Source organism: Rhamphochromis sp. 'chilingali' (genome assembly GCF_963969265.1).
Source record: "Rhamphochromis sp. 'chilingali' genome assembly, chromosome: 11".
Classification (NCBI taxonomy): Eukaryota; Metazoa; Chordata; class Actinopteri; order Cichliformes; family Cichlidae; genus Rhamphochromis; species Rhamphochromis sp. 'chilingali'.
Genome location: NC_137938.1, coordinates 22,122,617 through 22,139,923, shown reverse-complemented (window position 1 = coordinate 22,139,923; position 17,307 = coordinate 22,122,617). Strand labels below are relative to the sequence as shown.

The window sequence follows — 17,307 nt, the reverse complement described above, 5'->3', positions numbered from 1 at the left end:
GCCACTTTTGGTGCTCTATTCTATTGAGATTAATAGATCAAATGTGGGAGACATTTGAATGCAGTTTTGAGCTTTGTGAGTTATTCTGCTGCAAGCAGAGATAAGAATATACACTGTGGTCATTAAGGGATGGACATGGTCAGCAACAACACTCAGACCAGCTGTGGTATTTGAATGCTAAACAGCCCAAAGCCTGACAGGGAAACCTTCCCCACATCATTACACCACTACTAGCAGCCCAAATTGGTGATACAAGGCAGGATGGATCCATGCTTTTATGTTGTTTACACCACATTCTGACCCAGTCGAATGAAAGTCACAAGCAGAACTTGTGACTCATCGGACCAGGCAAAGTTTTTCCAATCTTTATCGTCTAATTTTGGTTAACTGTAGCCTCAGTTTCCTGTTCCCCGGGAACCCAGTGAGACCTTCTGCTTCTCTTTTCTCGTGTCAACATTTGACATGCTGTGCATTCAGAGATGATCTTCTGCATACGTTGGTTGTAACTGTCTCTTTTGTAGGTCATTCTCTCCCTGAAAGTCACTTACATCACCATTCTTCAGCTTTCCTCCCTCAACCAGGAGTTATTATCTACGTCTCTATTTTCATTAAACCAATATAAGTCAGCATGTTAATGAGGGGTTTTCCGAGGAGCTGACAGACACAGGTTGTCATAATTGGAGGAAAATCAGGCATAGCTCAGAGCTTCCACAGAGTTTAAGTGGTTGTTATTCTGTCCCCCAATTTACAAGTAAAATTTTAATAATGCTGCTTAAAGACCCGCATCTAATTTATTCATATCCATTTTTTCATGGACCACCTAGTTTCTGGACTTTTACAAAAACAGCAGGATCTCCGACAAAAGACAAAATTTACTCTTTCAAGCAAAAAAAATTATATATATATGCTTACTAAAGGATTTCAGTTTTAAAGTCAGATGCATTTTTCATATTTTAACTGAGCTTTCAGCGAGGAAGCAAAAGTTTTCTGATGCTGATACTCACACATATATACTGTTTTATTGAGAAAAAAGTCCTGACATAGCTGCGCGCACACCCACAGGGGAATGATGCTGCTTTCTATGATGACTAATGGGCAGTTTGCTATGGCTATAAAACATGTGTGGGTATACAGGATAGAGAAATAAAATGGAAAGAAGAGGAGAATAATGGCACGGAAGGAAGGGAAAGAGACGGAACACAAGGTGTGAATAGAGCGCTCGGGATCCTAACAGATATCCCATGCACAGCCATCACGTCTGTAAAGGAAAGAAAAATAGAGCATGCATGGAGCAAACATCACCTCAGACTAAACCTTCACAGTGCAAATTAAACACACCGTGACTCTGGAGACACGGTGAACATTTGACATAAAAAAAAAAACAGCACAGTGAACATATTCATGCACTCCCGTGATGAAGACATTTGGCGTGTTCAAGAGTGTTCGGGTCACAGGAGTGCACTGTTAGCCTTTGTTCTGCTGGGATGTGTGTTTAAGATTCAGAGCTTGTGATCTTTGTCCGGGCCCATGCTGAGCCCTGACGGGGGGGAAAGCGAGCGAGGCATCAAGGCACCAACACAGGCTCCTAATGGATGATGCCGATAACAGATTTCAGCTTTAATTGTTGTGGGATTTAAATAATTTATTGAGCAGACAAAGACGCAAACTCAGCCTCACCCCCATCCCCCACACCGACACACTCTTATGTAGAGAGATCCCCCACCCGCCCACACCCCGCCCCTGCTTAAGATGAGCGCGCATGTATAAATGTGTAACTGAGAGCTACGTCTTTATGTGCCATCAAACAGATAATGTGACAGAAATAAACTGTTTACATGCGGTAGCCTTCTGCTGCAAATCCGCAACGTAAATGATGATCAGGGAAATGTGGTTTGTAAAAATGAGGCTTAGGATGTCGTTGCCAGGAACACAAACAGATCCATTTAAGACCTTTAATCTATTACTTTTAGTTTGTTAAGTAGTCTAAATCATGCACCTATTCACACAAAATCAGCCAAATCATGCACCTTGTATTATGTACCCCGCCCCCTCCTTCTTGTTGCCAGAACATCAGATCCAGTGGGGTGGTTTGCAGTGCCTGAATGTTGGATGTTGGCATCAGATTTTCTGGGTTGTGTTTGTCAGGCGTCCACCAGCACATCCCGCAGATGCTTGAACAAATGGGGGGATCTGGGATTTTACAGGCTGAGTCACTGCTTTTTCCTCTTTGTCATGTTCCTTTTGCTGTTCCTGATATTTTGGGGGGATGTAAAGGGAAAATCCACCCCTCTCTCCCTCTGGAGGAGAGTGCAGTTGCCATGACGAGGTGTGCTTGATCGGCATCAATGTTCCAGCCTAAGATCAACATGCATCCAGGGAAACGCTGCATTATAACGAGATGATCAATCACCTGTCACTTTTAATAACGTGGCTCGTTGCCATATTTGTGCTGTGTCTGGCACGTGAGAGTATCTGTGCAGTCCAGATGTGCGCCTGCAACAGGGACAGTACAAACAGGCAACCACAGCTTTCGCTCATTTTCTGTCTCATTCAGCGTCTGCCTCTCAGCTCATTGCTTTTATAAATAGTCTGCTTATCCTCAGCTGTAATTGAAGAGAGTCTTCTTGGCCCTGCTGCCGCAGCAACATCTGTCTAAGAGCTGGCGTACAGCTGTCAATCAGCCCTGGAGGAGATTTTGGAGGCAGAGCCACAGACGCTTCGCTTACAGCCCACGGTGTTTCATAGCCAACCTAGAACAGCCATTTACATAGCAATCACATCTCCCTCTACATTTTAATGTCAGCCAACCCCCCGCTCCATCAAACACTCACACACACTGAACCAGTGGAAACATAAGAGCACTGATGCAGCTTCAGTTGGGAAATTGTTGTTCTAAAAAGGCTTATTCAACTTCATTAAATGGCCCTTTGCAAAGGTAAAAAGTGACTGAAGCAGCGAGAAGCAATGAGTCCATCACATCAAAACTTCAGCCTTCCTTTAAAGCATTTTTGTTGTGAGTTGCTCTGGGCAAAGACATCTGCTGTGGCAACCCCGTCCAATCTCCTGAGGTGAGCCATGCACGCACACATAAACGAAGTTTCTGCGTGGTCTAAAATTCCTCTCACGATCTGTGTCGCCGAGCACTGCGGTGGCGCTGGGATGAAAAAGAGCACTAAAAGGCTTGATTGGCAGGACTAATGTTTGTGCGTGTGAGCGAGTGGATTGGCAGAAGTGTTGGGGTACCAGGCTTTTCACTGCTTTCACACAGGCTTTTCAAAAGGACCTTCTTAATAAACTCAACACCCAAAAACACACAAACACAATAAGATGCTGAAAAACAGCAAATTTAACCACATATAGCGACACAGCGACACATAAGCATACAGGCACTGCTGTCATCAAATGGACTCCATGTATGGATTTGACATTTAACCCAGTAATAAAAGGACACATAAGGACACACAAAGGACGGCATATGTGCTGTGTCAGGCGTCTGTAATGAGCATGGGGGGAGTGCTGAGGAAGGATAAGTGCACAAGAGAAAGCATGAGGGGGAGGCAGGGAGATGGAAAGGTGTGTAAGAGAAATAAAGATGTGAAAAGGCAAAAGAAAAAGAAGAAAAAACTGAGGAGGGGTTGTTCTCTTTGGGGAAAGCTGCAGCTGCTTTCACCTGCCCACCACTCCCCACCCCTGTCTCCCACTGAGGCCTCATTACAGGTCTCCAGGCTATAATTCATTCACTCTCCAATCACTTATCAGGCTTGTAGTTCCACCAGCAGACTCCCTGGGACCCCTGCTCTTATTGCAGAGGGAATACTGATGCTCACAAACAAGAGCCGCCCCGGACTGCCAAGACTGAAATTCCTTTTAACCCATGTAAGAAATGAGAGGGGGGGGATGTCTTTATCCACATTAGCCTGTGATATTTATTCCAATGCATGTACTAATATATATTTCAAAATGCATAATTCTGCCCTATTTGAAAACTTTAAAGAAAAAGAAAAGGCAAAGTAAAGTTTTCATGCAAATCTGTAAGTTTCTTTTTAAACCAGTTAAAAAAACAGTTACATAACTTCCTTGGTAGAGGTAATAAACAAGGATGGAAAGCTATACAGTATTCCTACTTTCTTGGCATCATTGCGCACTTAGGTCTATAGCACGCAACATACAGGACAACCAGAGCTGACTCCTGAATTATGCAGAGACTGGGGATTTTGCAGGAACTAAGGAGAACATGCAAAGCTCTATCTGTGACAGCACGTGCATGGCTAGTGAACACCATGTCATGTAGAGAGAGGATAATGGAGACAAAGAGACTTTGGAGACCTGCACACTTGGGACTGAGTAGTAATAACTACTAAGGTATATCCCCCCAAAAATGTGTATCAATTTAATACACCCTGTGATTTTATGTGTTTGCATTTCTGTCTGTATTTGGTGGTAATGTTGGTCTCCATCTACACATCGGATTTTGTAGGCTGGTAAATTTTGTTAAGCAGTTCATCTCCTGACAGTAAACCGCACTTCAGCGTGAAAGAATAAAATGGGTAAGCTATCTGAGACAATAGTCTTTGGTGAGGTATTAGTATCTTTTCCTGCTGGGAGAACAACAGTCTACCTCCTGTTTCTGTCTTCAACAAGAGCCGGCTCCAGGAGCTCTCTTTGTCTTCACTAATCCTCCACACTGAGTGAGATGGCCCAGCATAGGAGAGGGGGAATGAAAGGGTGGGAGAGGCAGGCTGGGGGATAAATAATGTGAATATGGGGAGAAAGGATGATAAACCAAGAGGATGCTTGGGTATCTGCAACACAAGCCCTGTCCTTTAAATGGCAGCTTAGCATAGACACGATAGCGTCAGCTGGTCAATCGGCCTGCCAATTCAGTCCAGACTGATAAATTCCAACAATTACCGGACGCCTTACTGTGATATGCTGTGATATTACAGCCATTCATCTTCCCAAAAGCATGAACCCTAATGATGAATGGAGCTGACATTTACTCTTTTTATACTAAACGAAAAATAACTGCATAAGTCAAACTGACTCAGAACCAAGTAAACCTTCAATACAAGGACTGCAGATGTTTCCAGCTACCACTCACGCTGACTTTGTATGAGAAAAACATCCAAATGTCCACCCTGAATAGAAGAATTTATTACAGCAACCAAAACCACTGCTTTAAAGCACAACAGAGAAAACAAGTATTGCTTTCCAAAGACTCAATCTTCCTCACTCTTCTCACAAATTTGCACAGAAGCTCTGAAGGACTTCCAAACTGCCTCACCTTCCTCGGCCGCAGCACGCATTACTATTATGTACATCCCCGATGCTATTTGTTCTCCTACATTAATCCCGCTCACCTCCAAGCACAGATGCTCGCCGCCTCATAGCCAGAACAGACTGTAAATACACAGTCCTGGATGTGCCAATGAGCCTCTTAGCAAACACAATCTGTAATATACTACCTGTGAGCACTATATTAGCTCATACACACATACACACACACACAAACATAATCCCCAATGTGATAGCTAAAGCTATGAGCTTAAGTGCTTGCATGTGAGAGAGAGAGAGAGAGAGAGAGAGAGAGAGAGAGAGAGAGAGAGAGAGAGAGAGAGAGGTTTGACAAGGATCACAGTGAGGAGCTCTGCCTGAGGCGAGAGGAGAGGAGAGGAGGGTTTTTTTTTATGAAACTCCTTTCAAGTACCTATCTCTATCATGCGTGCTCTCCGTATCTCTCCCCATCTCCTGCACTTACTCAACCCACCCACAAACTCAAGGGTGCATGAAGGACACCCTCATACCTCCCTCTGTCCTTTTACCTCTTTCCAAACTCCCTTTGCTTCTTTCTTTGTCTCTCTCTCTCTCACACACACACACACACCCCTCTCAGTGTTTTTCTCATTAACTTTGCCGTAAATCTGATCACGCCTCTCTGTAATAAATTACAGAGCCCGGGAATAGAAAAGAGGAAACCAGGATGGAGGTGGAAAAGGAGAAAAGCTGGTTGTAGCAACATCGGGATGGAGAGATCTGATTTGTGGCTGGATGATAGACTATTCTGGAACGGGACATGAGAGATCATTAAATTATACAAATATGAAGATGTAAGGATGAGCAATAATTGCATACATGCAGGCACATGCACAGCACAGAGACACAGAGCAATAATTCCCAAGCTACTCGATGCCTACTCACATTTTAGGGATCAAGTGGCAAATGCCACAAAATCCACTGAAAGTCACGCAAAGTCTCAATGGCACTTTGATGCACTTATTTGTTCTCTGAGTGAACAAGAGATCATTGTCAGGTAAAAAAAAATACTCTGAGACCCACCAGCTACTCCCACTGAGCTTCTCCAGCATAAGTAGGAAGGAGATATTTTAAAAGTTTAGAGTTCTAGAAGAAAAATCAGACACTGTTAGATAACTGGCATTTTAAAATGCTGCCAAAACTTAGATGGGCAAATCTTCCAGCTGAATCATCGATACAAAGAACAACATTTTAGGAAAATATCTCTCTTTAGTATGGAAAAAAGGTAAAAACTTCATGTTTTGTTCATTTACAGCTACTCTGAGTGACTGAGGCCCAGGAGTAACTACCTTGCCATGTTTTGCCACTCAGTTAAAAAGTTAAATCAATAATAAGTTTGGAAAATTCTACCTCAGTTATACCCGGTGGAGTTTTGAACCATTAATAACATTGGAGGAGAGTTTTAATTAGTTTTGTCTCCATCGTGGACATCCTGGACTTCCAGGTCACGAGGAGGGGGGGGGGGGGGACATTTGCACTAGCGATGTTACCAGAACAGATACTTATGATGCTTTCCAGGATCTTTCTATGTCAAAATGATGAAAACAAGACTATCTACCTACTCTATCTAACAAAGAAAACAACATGAAGAAGACGGCAAAGAACATGCACCTGCCAACACAGCCCTGCTCCAACACATCAATAACAAAGGCAGGACTTTCTTACTGATGCTATCATGGTTTTCAGACAAGGGAGGAAATACTTTCAATTCAGTGACACACAAAAAAGACAGCGCCTAAAGAATTTAAGGTGTGTGAATTTAAACTCAAAATCACACAGCATTCAAAACAATATCGTTCTAGGGTTATCCTGAAATATACTTTACCATTTTGTTTGACACAGCTGTGGTGAAATCAGCTTTGCTCAATCAGCTAAGCTAATGTTGTGTTAGCTTAAGCTAGCATAATGTAACTAATGTTATACCTTACAGTAACTCCAGCAGGCTACTCGGCAACCAACGTCACTTATACAAAATATTTTGTGTTTTAACAACAACAACCTGCCATCTCTCTGTTAGTGACTTAAAACAAACTTTTGCACGGGATAATCATTTCGTTTTGTTAGCTTTGGTATTTTATTCTTGACCACCAGTTTAGCTCACTGGGTGGAGTAGGTGGCACATATATCGAGGCAGTTTACTGTGCATCTTCCCTCTGATCTTGCTCTCAGTTTTCCTTTCTTCTCCAAGCTAAAAATATATATTAAAAACATTCGCAAAAGAGTTGTAAAGAAATGTATGAGATATAATTTTTAAAAAGTTAGCTTGTTTGAACTTGGCTGAGCTCCCCTTCAAGAGGATCTTCTCAGATAAATCTAGACCACCTTCAGAGCTGTGGTTATTTTTAGAAGGCTCTGTGGTTGTCTCATTATGAGCACTTACTCTGTCCCTGTGATTTCAACAAGCTCCTAAAACATGCGCAGACCTTAGCTCACCACTCACCCTGCTCATCGGATTTACTTCACTGGGACCTTTTCTTCTTTTCTTAAAAAATCAAACTGAAGGATCACAGTTATTTATGCATTATTATTATTACTATTTATCTCCTCATATACAAGGTCTTGAATAATCAGGCCCCATTTGATCTGACCTCACAGCATCATATTTCCCCAATAAAGCATTTTGTTCCCAGACTGTAGGCTTACTTGTGGTTTCAAGGGTTATTAAAAGTAGAATTGGAGGCAAAGCCTTCAGCTTTCAAGCTCCCAGTTTGGATTCAGGAGATAGACACGCTCTCTAATTATAAGATCAGGGTTGAAACTTTCCTTTTTGATAAAGCATATAGTTTGGGTTGGATCAGGTGATCCTGAATTCTCCCTTAGTTATGCTGGAATAGGCGCAGGCTGCTGGGGGCTTCCCATGACGCACTGAGTGTTTCTTCATCACTCAACATCACTCACTGCAACTATATTTAATCATTAGTTAGTAATCTCTGGCTCTCTTCCAGTATGCCTTCTGTCCTTGCATCTGTTGCCAAGTCCTTGCTTATAGGGAGTCATCTGATCGTTGGGGTTCTCTCTGTATTACTGCTGGGTCTTTAACTTACAATATAAATCACTTTGCATCTAATATCACGGCAAAGTCCCAAATCTCTTTCACAGGACAGACCGCGCCAAAGTACAACAGAGATTCAGCACATACTACAAAGGCACAAGTGCTGACACCTGTAACTTATGATCAAACCTCTTATTATCACAACAAAAGGATGCAAGAATGCATGATTGGAATTATTTGCAAAAACAGATTTGCAAAAATGTGTGAAAGAAACAGCATTCAACACATTTGTCAAGCCTCGATTAAATTTATTTGCAAAAAATAAAAGATAGCAAACTGGTTTGTTCAGGTTTATTGGCTAATAATCTCCCTCACATCGGCACAGAAGACACCTGGGGCCAGAGGTATGTGGGCGCAATCCCCAAATAGCGCTCATAGGTGTGTGTACAAACATTGTGCTGTTGTCTAAACACAGGCGCAGTGAGTTTATTTCAATATCAAGTGCAAAAACGTGAAAAAAAACATCCTTTATTTGGCATTAAAATTTCCATAAATAACAGTAAATTGTTGCAAACATTAATAAATCATTCTGCTTAAGTTTAAATATCAAATTTAGTATTCAATTTAAAATCACCAACAAAAGTGGGTGAAAGCACGTCATGTACCTTTCTCTCTTTGTATTATTCTTCCTAATTTTCCCCCTTTTAAGTATTGATCCTCTCTCATTCTGTCTGAGCACCACTCCTTTCAATCCTTTTTAGTTATCTCTCATTAAGACCGCACTTTACGTGCCTCTTCTGCACCTGAGACCCAGCGAGACGATACACACAAAGACTCTGCAGCTTTTAAGAGTTCATGTCTTATTGCTCTTCACACACACAATCCTGCTGATGTACAGATGCACCAACGTGTAGTCACTCATTCATCAAACCACTGAACCATGGGATGTTTGGTTAGCTCCCTGCCTAACACATTTATCTGGAAGGACTCTGTGGTTATACTGGAGCACTGTTGCCTCCAGCCCGCCCCCTCCCCACCAACACTGCCCTCCCTGGTGCACACTGCCTTCACACAGATGAATAATGCATTTAGCACTGCCTGTAATTGACCTCTCGCATTAGCATAAAGAATTTGTCTGAATGCAGAAAAAGCAGACTTGACACAGTTGTAGAAATAACAAAACTGAGTGTCTGTCAGTGTCAACAAAGAGCAGGAGAAGCCCTCGGCTCTTGAAGCTGCTGCAGCCGCTTATTTCATAACACAGGCGAGGTTACGAAACACTCCAGTCCCAGCTGGATGTACGAAGCTCTCCTCTCCTGTCTGCACTCACATATTTTCATACGTACATATTCTGCATGCTGCACGAATACTAAATGATTCAGATATGTTCAGTGTCTTCAGCTTTTCTCTATTTTTGTCACACAAACATAAACACACAGTAACCATACACACTAGCACAGCCAGGCTGGTATTGGCTGCTGGTAGTCATACACTATGTTGTGACAGCTCTGCAGATTTGTTGATGATACAGTAATTATAATGTTTGATATCAGAAAAACATGATGGGAAGTGTCTACAATTTTAGAACACAATCAGGTAGGAAGATGACTTTATATTTATTTATGCAGTCATAATGTCATCATATACTGCCGGTTTATTCATAATCTTCTTCATTAGGAATACCATCGCTTTATGGGTCACTACACCAGATCATCCATCTCCACTTCACCGCATCCCTATCCCTCCTCTGTCACTGCAACCCTCTGCATGTCCTCCTTCGCTACATCTATGAGTCACTTCTCTCACCTGTGCACTTTCATCCTAAAACTCCATCCACACTTTTCTCTTCCTTTATCTTCAGCCAACACTACAACAATTTCCACCTGCACCCTGCTGGCCCCTGATCGATCTAGTTGGGAAATCTCATTCTGGTTGATCCTGACGCAACCCTCCCCATTTGATCCCTGGCTGCCAAAATGCTTCCTTGGGCAAGATACTGAAGCCCAGATTGCTCCTGATGCGTTCATGAGTGTAAATGCATCTGAATATTACTTAGAAAGCACTTAAACATTAAAAAAGTGCTTGTTTGAATTTGTGTAAACGGCGGAATAAGATACGCTGTCTGAAGCAGCACTCAGATAGAGTAGAAAAGCGCTGTATAAGTAGGTTTATCATTTCCAAATTACATCTTCTCCATCTGCATATTGTTTTTCTTTACATTTCCAAAGCCAGAACCAGATTTTGCCTAACCCGAGTGCTTAAAAGTTAGTAAAAACAATCCTGAGGGTGGGCAATTCATTTTCCCAAAGGGGCCATATGAGAAACTGGTACTGTTGTGGAGAGCGTCACCAACAAGTTTATAAAGAGATCAAACTAATATCAAGCAGAACTGAGTTCAGCTTCTTGGTGTGGCCCTCCACAACAGTCCCAGGGCCTCATGTAGACCCCTGGGAAAATCAATTACCCACCCCTGATTTTTTTTTTTTTTTCACCTCCATACCTGCAACACTGTGTAATAAGACTTTTCTTGCAGGTGTGTAACCCCCTTGCTGGCAAAATGTTTCCACAGACATACACATAAACATCTGCTAATGTGCTGAAAACCACCTTTGTGGAGAAACTGCAGTACTGCAGGTTTGTTTCCCGGACCACATTTTACCACATTTTCCGCGATGCGTCAGACACACACACTAACATGCTAACATAGTGTCATATTTTAATTCTGCCAACTTATTCATCAATAAATACATGTATTGGGGGGGGAGGGGGGGGGGGATTTAATCTCTAAAGAGTTTATTTTGTTGCATACATTTGCCAACTTGTGATACATGTCCATGAATAATGTTAGATTTATAGTTGTCTTAAAAATGAATGACACAAAATAACCAAACATCAAACTTTATACTGTAGCTGCTGGACTAAAACAGAGTCGGTGTATGTGTCGGGGTCATGCGTAGAAGTGTAAACATATATCACTTAAATGTTTTCCCTTCTTCACGTGATGGACGACGAAAGAAGCCGTCTTGTGCACACTCCCCTTTTAATGTTATAGCGACATCTATTATTCAGCAAGAGCAGGTGGGAGGGGTGGGGTAAGAGGTAGCAGGGGTAGGGCTGTGTGGAGAGTGGGTGTGGGGCAATCAAGGGTGACGATTTTTGTGTGTGTGTGTGTGTGTGTGTGTGTGTGTGTGTGTGTGTGTGTGTGTGTGTGTGTGTGTGTGTGTGTGTTGGAAATGAGGATGATTGAAAAAAGAGAGACAACCCCCAACCCTTTTCACATTTTCAGCTTACTCTTGTCCTATGAATGGAAAATTGCAGGCAGTTGCTGAGATGCAGGACTGGAGGAAGACAAAGACAGAGAAAGGGTATAAAGACCTCATGACCCACCAACCCCCCTCCTGACTTCCTCTCTATACACTGCCACAGTTCAGATGGGTGGCTCGTGTCAATACGGCATGTTACTGATGAAAGCATCAAAGACTAAAGCACACACAATTATGTATTTAGTTCATGTGAGCACAGAAGAGAGGGGCATTTCTTCTCTAAACAAAATGTCTAGATCCAGGTTCTGTGACACGAAACACATTTTCAAGCCTTTTTGCAGAGTGCACGATGGGATCCCGGTCGTGATTACGAACACGATCAATGCACGACAGGATAGATCTGAAAACATACCACTCAGCCACAACAACATCGCTCACTTTATATAGTGTTGGTCTCTATCATTAAAAACAAAACAAACAAAAAAATACAGCCCACCAGAGGACGGACACGGGTCTGCTGTAGGGTGTAACACCGGGATGTGGGTTGCGTTTTGGGTCTGGAGGGTTGTCAGGAGGAGTCTCTGTGGATCAGTCTTTGTTTCGGCCGATTCCACAAATGGACATCTCGCCTGGGATGTTGAGAGTTTGAAGCCTGCTCTGCGTCTTGCACTCTCAGAGGTGCTGGCTGAGACTGCTACCATCAGTGAGCATCACTGCTATGAGGTGGGGTGAGCACTTGATCATGTTTAGATGGTTGGTGTGACCCAAAAGAACATTGTATTGTAACAAGATGAAGGTTATTATTGTTGTGGTTGATCAGTGTATACTGTGTGTGTAATAAAACTGAGGTGAAAACATCATCTGGTATTTATCAGTGATGTGATGGATGTAGGCAGAAAGTCAGGGGATCACCAAAAGCAAGGGAGAGGATCACAAATGTCATGAATCTAGAATTTGTCGGGACATTAAACTAAAGATAAAAAGCGACACAGTCACCTACAGAGCAACTCATCTCACATGGCATCTCCAATCATGCTTTTTTCCATCTGACATTAAGAGGACTAGACTAAAAAAAAATACATATAGTATCCAACATGTGTCTAAAAAGCATAAGGCATATGATTTTATAACAAAACACCCACGCTCCTCTATTATTCACAGTCTATCAGCAAAGCATTAACTCCAGGCACAGAAAGAAAAACGATGATAATAACATGTAATGTAGCACTTGAGACACAGTCGACAGTGAAAACTGGGGAAAAAAAAAAAAATCCCACCACTTTTGATTGCTCATGGCAACAGCTAAACACAGAAAAATGCACAGCACTCATTGATCAAACTGAGAGAACGAGGCTTTGTTACAGGGAGCCAAAAACCAGTGTTGGCTCATTCAGCTAAAAAAGCTCCCACTCCTGCACCCACTCACATATCAACTGGGTTTATTCTGTCTGGGATGAAAGCTATCTGTAAACAAAATCAGTGTGGCTGTCATGCAGGGGATCAGTTCACAGAGGAGTGACAGTAGACAGGAGGGAGACGAGAGTTGGAAGAGGAGGTCTCAGGTGAGACGGAGGGAAACTGAAGCTCTTCTTTCATGAATGAAGACAGCTGGCACTGGGACAAAGATGCAAACATGCATAGCAACAACTTATTTCTTGTTCCATCAACAGCTTAAAAACTCAAAGATATTCAATTGAAATAAAATTCTTAATCGTCAACAAGAATTTAAAATTTTTACAAATCAATTATCGATTAAGTGTCCTCACTGTTCTTTTTAAAATAACGTTATCATAAAAAATCATCATGAATTAAAAAAATTTGCAGTTAAGAGTTTGCAAAAGTTCACCTTCACAAAGCAGGAAATTCAAATAGGAAATGTTAAATGTTTTTATTCCGAACGTGATTAAAGGAATTAACCTATTATCAGTTAATTTATATTTTTAATACATTCTAATATGTTCCCTAAAAAATCATTTCATTTCTGTCGAAGGATAAAAAAAGACAGCGTGATGCTCGATCGTACTGATCTCAGTCTCTTACTATTATTGGGTGTAACAGATCTGGAACAGCTGCACACAGCTGTACGGCTCTCTGTGTGGATCAGCCAGTTATCTCCGTACAGGAAGTCTGGATCGGCTCTCCGAGGTTCAGATTCTAAGGGGCATACCCCAACAGGCAATGCAGAACCTGATTGAAGGTGAGGGTGAGGAGACTCGCCTACCTCTAACTGGCTGCATCCAAATAATTTATCCTGCTAATAATGTGAACTCCCTTCTTCCAATGTTGCTCTCAGCCCTAGAGGCCCTGAACCTTCCTAAACACCCCTCTTTTATATTCATTTATCCATATGCGTACTTTTTTATAGCACTCCATGTTAATCTAATCATAAGAAGGCTGGATCCTGAGTCCTTTAGCGCTAAACCGGAGGATCTGACACCTTTCGTATCTCTCTCCACTCCTGCTGAAATCACTCTTGATGCACATGAGTCCAACTGTGTCATGTTTACTTCCTGTTTGTCACCGTTGTTCCTTCAAACTGCAAACTGCCTGTTCGTGTCATTATTGCGTTTTTCTCTTTTCACTTATTTCGTTACCTTTATAACACTGCCTGTATAGAGAAGGATAGCAGTCTGCATTAAACAGTACAAACATACATGCGTAGATGTATGCATGCACCCATAACAGGCCAACATGTCACTCAGGGAGTTGCAGGCTATCCTCTAAACCTGGGAATTCCTCTGATGTAACATTTTACTCAGCAAGAGAGTGACTTCCGCTGTGATGAGTAGGCAGCTTCACTGTATGCACATGCCAAGTTCACAAGCTTTTGGGATAAATGAGACAAACATGGACTGTAAAAGTGGCAGACTGGAGCCAAAGCAAAACAAGAACAGGGAAAGGTTTAGAGAGGATGACACTAAAATGTGAAAGCTGTAGAAACAGAAGAAGAGCTGAGAGAGAGAGAGAGAGAGGAGCTTACTTTCCATCAGCACAGCTGTGATCAATATTAGTGTCTGACAGGGCTGTGCTCGAGCCTTTACTGTAAATCACTTCCTATTATGATGGAACCTCTATATCACACACAAAACTGACCGGTTCCAAACACGCTAACACACACACACACACACACACTGTATGCATTTATCCACAGAGCAGCTGCTGTGGTACAGTTATGTGCATTCCCTAAAACAGGTAATAAACAGCACTGCAACACCACAGTGACCTACTTCAATTTAACACTGAAGTCATCACTAGTTTAATGTGCAACATGCACTTGGGGGGATTCATGCTAAACAAGAACAAGAGGCACTGAGAAACACAAGTTTGACACCTGAAGCAGTTATTTCAACAAGCAAGCTCACACTACAGTCTTTTCCTGGAAAATGAGGCAACCTTTGCTTTCACAAGATGCATCCGTGTGTCCAGTTTTGTTTGTTTTTTTGCCTCTCCAACTTAGGGATGTGCTGGAACTGGACCAACAAAGAGAGAACATCCGCGCCCAATTAAGAATCGCTAATTAACCTAAACCTGTCTTTGGACTGTGAGCGGAGCGCCCAGTAGAAACCCAGACAGGCACAGTGACATACAAGCACAGACACACAGACAAACAAAGACAGACAGATTTAATAATGAAATACTCACTGATTCAGTTCCACATCCAAAATGAACTTCCGACCAAAAGCGTCAACTTGAAAGCTCGCTTGGGCCACATGGTTCACCTAAAAAAGACAGAGAAGAGAAGCTGCACGCTGTTTCTAAAGTCCCCGTTATCACATGCATGATGAAGTTCAGTATCATAGACATGGATAAGTCTCATCTACACTGATGGACGGCTGCATTGTGTGTTTATAGCACCGATTAGCTGCAGGAATGAAGTAAGCCAAGTCTGCACACACACATAACCCTAACTGGTCACAGCAAATGCCTGCACCTCCCTGCGCATGGTTCTGCCGGAGGTTTCTTCCTGCTAAAATTGAGTTTTTCCTTCCCTCTGTCACCAAGTGGTTGTTCACTGGGATCAATTGTTTATTTGGCGGGGGTTCTATTATTGAAGGGTCTTTACCTTACAATATAAAGCACCTTAAGACAAATGTTGCTGTGATTTCATGCTATATAAATACAGCTGAACAATAAAATTGAATTGAAGTGAATTAAGTTCACCATCAAAAAGAAAAAAAAATCTAACCCTATGCCGACTCATTTAATGTTTCTTCACCGATCACTGCTTCATCTCTAAGTGCATGAACTCTGTTTGATTGATGTGGCTGGGGGAGGGTCTGATTCATTCCAAGTCTTGGACACATATTGTATGGGGTGTGCCCCCTGGGTCAATAATAACTCCCCACAGTAATTCCTTTAGGTCCAGTAAAGCCCCAGTGGAGACCTTAAGCATGGCTTACCGTCTCCCTGAGGCTTGGGCTACCTGCTTTACAGACTGGACACTACATGACAACAAAGGAGAAAGTGTGTGTGTGTGTGTGTGTGTGTGTGTGTGTGTGTGTGTGTGTGTGTGTGTGTGTGTGTGTGTGTGTGTGTGTGTGTGTGTAGGCTGTCATTTCAGGAAGTGCCCCTGTGCTCACCCAAGGATAGCCTGATGTCCCCAGTGATCACAGACTCTATTGTCTGCAGGAGCGTGCCTGTGCCGGTCAATGCATATATGAGCAGTTAAGAGGTTGTGTGGGTGTGTGCAAGAGCATGTGCAAATGGCAATTCCACACTTTGATGAAATCTAATCTGGCAGATTGTATCCACGAGGGTAGGAGGTACCAGTAATTGTGGTTAATGAAAGCACATCCCATCCTGACTTAGCAGGACCAATATGAGGAGACCACTGGTGACTCCTCTCGCATTGATTTCTGAGTCATGGCGAGCCTGATTTTCCACTCGTGATGGTTCAAGAATGACTATAAGCCTATCATTGCTCTGCAGAGAGGCAGGCAGGAAATGCAAACCGACACAGTTAGACTGATTTCACTGGAAGTGTTTGTTTTTTCACCAAAACAACAAGAGCACCTTGCTGAACTCCCCGCAGCTCATTCAGTGCTGTTTGTGTCTGCGACTTAAAAATAGGTGATGCGAGAGAAGCCTATAAATAACTCCATGTGTGTCGCACATTTTCAGAACTATCTGACAGATTTGTTTTTAGGCTGTTGATCTAAAAACAGCCAATAACTGATCAAACATTGCGCAAGTGACATCACGAGCATCAGCTCTCTGGAGATTAAAAGACTCGGAGCACAAATCAAATCTCCTCACCCTCCCATCCTCGATCATCTGCATTTGCAATGTACATTTTATGACTTTGATGTTTTAACTTGCTGCCTGTACGCAAGCTCTTTTATGACTATGAGTTGGCACAATATGATATCAGAGTAAAATAAACGCATCTCCTGGGCTGTAAACTCCAGAGAATGAGAGTGACTCAGGAAATAATGAGGGTTTAGATCAAAATATGACATATTTTGAGCAAAATCTCTCGTAGAAAACTGTTGTGCTGCTCTGCAGAAACGCTACCTCTGAAATTCAGTTCACAGCAAGCCTGTGCCACAAACCTGCCGTGAGACTAGAATGAGCTTCAAAAGGAAAACATTAAAATGATATCTGACGGCAGATGGTTCAACTTAGCTTGTTTACCCAATGGGCTGCAGCTCAGGCTGAGGTGTGAGAGAGACAAAGGGTTAACACCTCCCTGCCTGATGCCATCTGTAGCCCTCTCCGCTCGCTGAGCCCTGAGTAGGC

At 42.5% G+C, this 17,307-nt stretch overlaps 1 protein-coding gene across 2 annotated transcripts in view; it reads right to left on the bottom strand.

Moving 5' to 3' along the window:
* The window catches only part of adam22 (ADAM metallopeptidase domain 22), a 70,637-nt gene that overhangs the window by 51,140 nt on the left and 2,190 nt on the right, over positions 1–17,307 (bottom strand). For both annotated transcript variants that reach the window (XM_080896234.1, XM_080896235.1), the window contains exon 3: positions 15,211–15,287. In XM_080896234.1, the coding sequence (XP_080752360.1) occupies positions 15,211–15,287 (77 nt within the window). The remainder of the gene's footprint in view (positions 1–15,210; positions 15,288–17,307) is intronic.